Source organism: Parasteatoda tepidariorum, chromosome 1 (assembly GCF_043381705.1).
Source record: "Parasteatoda tepidariorum isolate YZ-2023 chromosome 1, CAS_Ptep_4.0, whole genome shotgun sequence".
Classification (NCBI taxonomy): domain Eukaryota; kingdom Metazoa; phylum Arthropoda; class Arachnida; order Araneae; family Theridiidae; genus Parasteatoda; species Parasteatoda tepidariorum.
The window spans coordinates 40754944-40760088 of NC_092204.1; the positions used below are offsets into that span (position 1 = coordinate 40754944).

A 5145-nucleotide genomic window follows, 5' to 3' on the forward strand; every position below is an offset into this window, starting at 1 on the left:
CAGACGCGTTCCGATGACGTTGAGTTACAAAATATATTTTTCGCACACGACCGTGGTGGATGTGACTTTGTGTCGCCTAAATTATCTTCTTAAAATAAAGTAAGTACCGATTCTAACTCATAGTAAGCTTTCTTGTAATTGAATATAAACTGAATTTTTTTAAAATATCTTTTTCTTCCATCAGCATGATAACCTAGTACAAGTCAGAGCCGTCTCAACTATCAGTCTCCATCTAAAATATCTCTATACTTTTTAATATCTAATATTTTAAAAAAATGTTTTGAGGCAAATCAAAAAAAAAATCAGTAATAAAATTAATTTGATCCACTATTATTAACCCTTTTTTTGTTATTTGTATTGTTACTATTTATAATGAAACGTTAAAATCGATATGAAAGAAATTATTTAAAACTTTGTCTTTAAATGCATCTCCGTTCGTATCAACATCAGGTGATGCGAACGGAGTGAATTTTTTTCTCTCAAATTATTCAAAATCTAACATGTATAAAGTTTATAAAAATAAAATAAAAATTCTTTCTCTCTCTCTCGATCCTGATTGGTTGTTGAAACGGGGCATCTGTTTACGTTAACAACTGTACTTTCCATTCTATTTCGAGTAAGCTAAGACCGTCAAGCAAGTTAATATTCTCTTAAGTGACTCATTCTTTATTCTTCCACAAAGATTCTTTCACAAAGATTTCAATTCTTTCACTATATATTCCAAGGTAAATGTTAAAGCCAGCTTAAAATAGACATGATTTTATTAGAAATCAAGCACAAGAAATGTCTAAAATGTGTGAGTTTTTGTGATCTTCTTCTTGAAGTGCAAGTATCCAATTAATATATTTATTTCACAAATATGCTCAGTGGAGCATTTATTTTAATAACTTAAATAGTTTACACGCGTTACTCTTTGCATATGGGTTCTAACTTTTTGGAAAATGATGTACAAGGTATGATGTGTGATTTGGAAATGATTTGCAAGGTAAGATGTATTCAAAAAGATTTCTTATCTTGACAAAATATGTATTTCACTAATTTGCATGTTTAAGTTCATGTTTTATGACAAAAATTCCTCTCTTTAAAGTAGTGCTTCATTGCATTTGAGTTGTAACTTTTCATAAAAACGGCAGTCAAAGATTATTTTCGTTAAAAAGTGATTGAGATTCTAATAATAAGAAGCAAACTTAAAAATTTTATTTCAGAAATTTGCAATACATTAGCGCTTTATATTTTAAAAATGAGTCAGAAAATGTTCAAAAAAATTTAATCAATCTATAATATTTACTTCAGTGAAAAAAATGGCCAGAACATTTATTTTTAGTGTATTACATAATAGTTTTCACTCATGTCCTTCTTTAACCCTTTCTGGTTCAATGTTGCTGAACGAACACTATTTAATTCACAAAGATTATAAACCACATACCATTAAAAATGTATAACTATTTGTTTCGAAATAACGTTCACCGCTTTTTAAAAACCACTATTTCTTACGCAATATAGAGCTCATGTATGTCCCTCCACATAGAATTAATGAATGGTCTCACGTTTTATCATGATACAGTAGGGAGCAGAAGTTTTGAGACAATATGTTTTTCTGTTCTAAGTTTTTCTATAAGCAAAATTTCCTCATGACAGACATTCACCATCTATCCTTAAAAAAAACAGGCCCAACCGGAAGTCTTAGGCAATATGGCCAGAATATATATATATATATATATATAGTTTTTTCCTTCCTAAATGCTCCTGATCTTGCACCTTTCCCATCCTTCCACCATATATATATATATATATATATATATATATATATGGTGGAAGGATGGGAAAGATGCAAGATCAGGAATTTAGGAAGGAAAAAAACTCAACGTCCAGACGCATTCCGAAGAAAGTCAGTTGATGATTAAAAAAAAGTACTAATCAAATATGCAAAGAGATGGTAACAGAACATGGACTTACACCATAAATACAATATAAGTCGTCATCTGAGCGTTGCTAGATTGAGAGCACGAGTTCCTATAAAAATCCTATCACTCGAGCATCGAATAGGATGGTCCTATTGAAATTTGCAAAGCAGCACGAAGCATGGACGACTAAAAACTGAAAGATTGCCCTGTAGAGGGATGAAACCAAATTCAATTTGTTTGGAAGTGTTAGATGACGATTTAATTCGTCGTCTTAATAGCACCACAATGGATCCCATGTCAGAACGGTCAATAGTTAAAAACGGAAAGTTATAAGTAATGATTTGGGTAGCTTTCCATCAGAATGGCGCCATCCATCTCGTATGCATCAATGAGACTATGAATCAATATACATACAAGAACATTTTAGAAATCATATACTACTTTATGATCATAAAAAGATGCCTCGAAGTAAAAAGGTAATCATAAGCACATCTTCAGAATTGAAATAATTTGGTTTAAAGTTAAGAAGGTTAAAATTGTGAACTGGCTTAGTCAATGACCTGCTGTTAATCATATAGAGCACCTTTGGGAAATCACCAGAAGAGAAGTTGGGGCACAGAAAAGCATTCTTCAAAGGCATAACTCTTTCAGGATATTCAACCAGAATGGTCAAAAATCCCGATGTCCACTCTTGAAGGTCTCTTTAATACCTTTCCCAGGTGGTATGCTGTAGCCCTCAAATCAAAAGGATATAGGACGAAGTCTTAAAATTTTACTTTTTTTTCTTACCTTAAGATGATTAATTTCAATAAAAGTTTTAGAAAAAACTGAATCGGTACGTTACAAAATTATTGAATTCACTTTTTCAGATTTATGTTTGGTTTTTTGTAAATCAAAAATTTTCAAGTCTCTATCATTAGTTGGTCCCCATATAGGATGACTAAACATTACAAATTTACAACATNGGAGGGGGGTTCATAATTTTCAGAAATTACTAAAAGAAATTCGAGTATGTAATAAAGCACTATTACTTCCCTAATTTAGACAGCTAGACAATTTTGACTTTTTATTTCGACAACATTGTTTAGTTAAATTTTGTTTTTATTTTTTAAGTTTAAGAATATAATTTTTTTTATAATAAGAGGAAAAATATTTTATTTTTATTAAAAAGTAGGAATAAATTAAGCTAGAAAAAACTACTCATACTGTAACAGCTACCTAAATAATAACCGTATAAATGTGAATATTCCATAGAAAACCAATAAATTTAACCGAAAAATAACTTACCAACAAATAGGGAATTAAACCAGTATACAAACACGCTAAAAATTTATTGATTTATACTGTAATATCNTTTTTTTGTTTTTTTTTTTTTTTTTTTTTTTGCAAGTTCGTTTAAAATGTCTTCTACAGCTGGGGTAAATTCTCTATCAATGCTTAAGAGCGCCAATCCATTCATTCTATTATTTCCCGTTGAGTTGCGTAAATAAGTCTTCAAACGACGTAAAGTCGAAAGGATCTTTCGTCTGCACTCGTTGAAACAGGTAGAACGACCAATATTTCTAGGAGTTTGAAAATGTTTGGTGTTATATCTTTATTGCACATTCCAAGAGCATCCGCCGCAGTTTTTGGAACACTACCTCCGTCTTCACTAATCCTTTTTAATCTTTTATACCAGAGTTTTAGTTCAGACTTAAGGCTTTCTTTACAGGTATCCAAATTTGGAGCGTAAAATTCCACTAATGCTTCAAAAGCCTTTATGTTTGAAGGTTGGCAAGTGAAAGGATCGGCAGGTAGAAGACACTGAAATCCTTTCAAAATGTCACGATGCGATACAAATCTTAAGTCTAATTGTGTTATAAAATTTTCTATAACTGGAATAAAAACACTAACTCTGAAATATGTTTCGAGTGTCGATGAGGGAAAATTATCACGATTTTTCTGTCTTCCCGTTATTCTAGGGATTTTCATGGAAGTGGAAGATCCAGTGCTTGCTAGCATAAGAGAAGAAGAGCTGAATATTTCAGAGAATGTTTCAGTGGCATTTTCACGCATTAATTTTAGATCTTTAATGACATCTTCTGCAAGACTCACTGCCACTATCAAATCTATGCTTGTTTTTTGTATGTATCTACAGAGATGGATTGTTATGGTGAAAACTTTGTAAATGCGCAAAAGAGATATTACGAACTGGCAATTAGATACTGTGCACAGTAAAGAATTAGCCTGGGTAGCTGATTCCTTATCCTTCCATTCTGATATTTTTTGTAGTGTTTTGGCGATAGGCTCGAAAAGTTCCACCACAGCGGTCACTGAGTCGTATCTTTCCATCCAACGGGTTGCACATAGCTGTTTAATTTTCTCCCTCATAGAGCTGGTTCCCATCTCCTCTATTGCTGAGGATAGGACATACTGTCTTTTTGGCGTATTTAAAAAGTCGTATAATGTTTTAATTGTCACTAAGCAATTTCTATCGCCAGTTATTTCGCATGCATTTGATACAGCCAAATTGAGGCTATGAGCAGAGCAATGTACATAGAGTGCTGATGGGACAATATTTCTTACGTGGGCTTGTACACCATTAATTTTTCCACTCATTGATGCAGCACCATCGTACCCCTGTCCACGTAGTTTTTTTATATCAACTTTCATAAGCTGTAATTGGTCTAATACTGTTGTTGCTATTGCTTTTCCGATTAAGTCATGCACCGGAATGAATTGCAAAAACTGTTCGGTGATGTTAAAATTTTCTTTATCGACATATCGAACGCATAACGATAATTGCTCTATACTTACAATATCAGTTGTCTTTATCTGCAAGAATGGAAAAGCAGGATGCATCATTAATCTTGCTGACTTGTTTTTGCAGGATTAAAATATTGCAAACCTCAATAACTTTGTTCTGAAATCGAGGGCTAGTATACTGAGCATTTTTTCTGCTTGACTCTAAAATGTTCTTAAGAGTCGAATCGTTCTTACTCCGGAAACGAAGCAATGCCCGAAAATTTCCGTCGTTCTCTTCACCTGGCTGTTCAGCAATTATTCCCGAATCCTTATGTCCTCTTAGAGCGAGACCTTGATTTCTGGAGTAATGTTTCTTCTATTTTCTAATTTTCTTCTGCTTGCTGCACTGTCAACTTATTCATCCATATGCTTCATATTTCCAAATAAAATATCGTTTAATGTCCCAGCAGTTTCGATCGATTTTTTGTGATAAAGACATTTCTCTTACCGATGTAAA

General features: G+C 32.6%; 1 protein-coding gene across 1 annotated transcript; it reads right to left on the reverse strand.

Moving 5' to 3' along the window:
• Window positions 1-3398: 3398 nt before the first annotated feature.
• LOC122268749 (52 kDa repressor of the inhibitor of the protein kinase-like) lies at window positions 3399-4556 on the reverse strand. The gene has a single exon (XM_043038965.2). It carries the CDS (start codon window positions 4554-4556, stop codon window positions 3399-3401), a length of 1158 nt encoding a protein of 385 aa, XP_042894899.2.
• Between the last annotated feature and the right edge of the window lie 589 nt (window positions 4557-5145).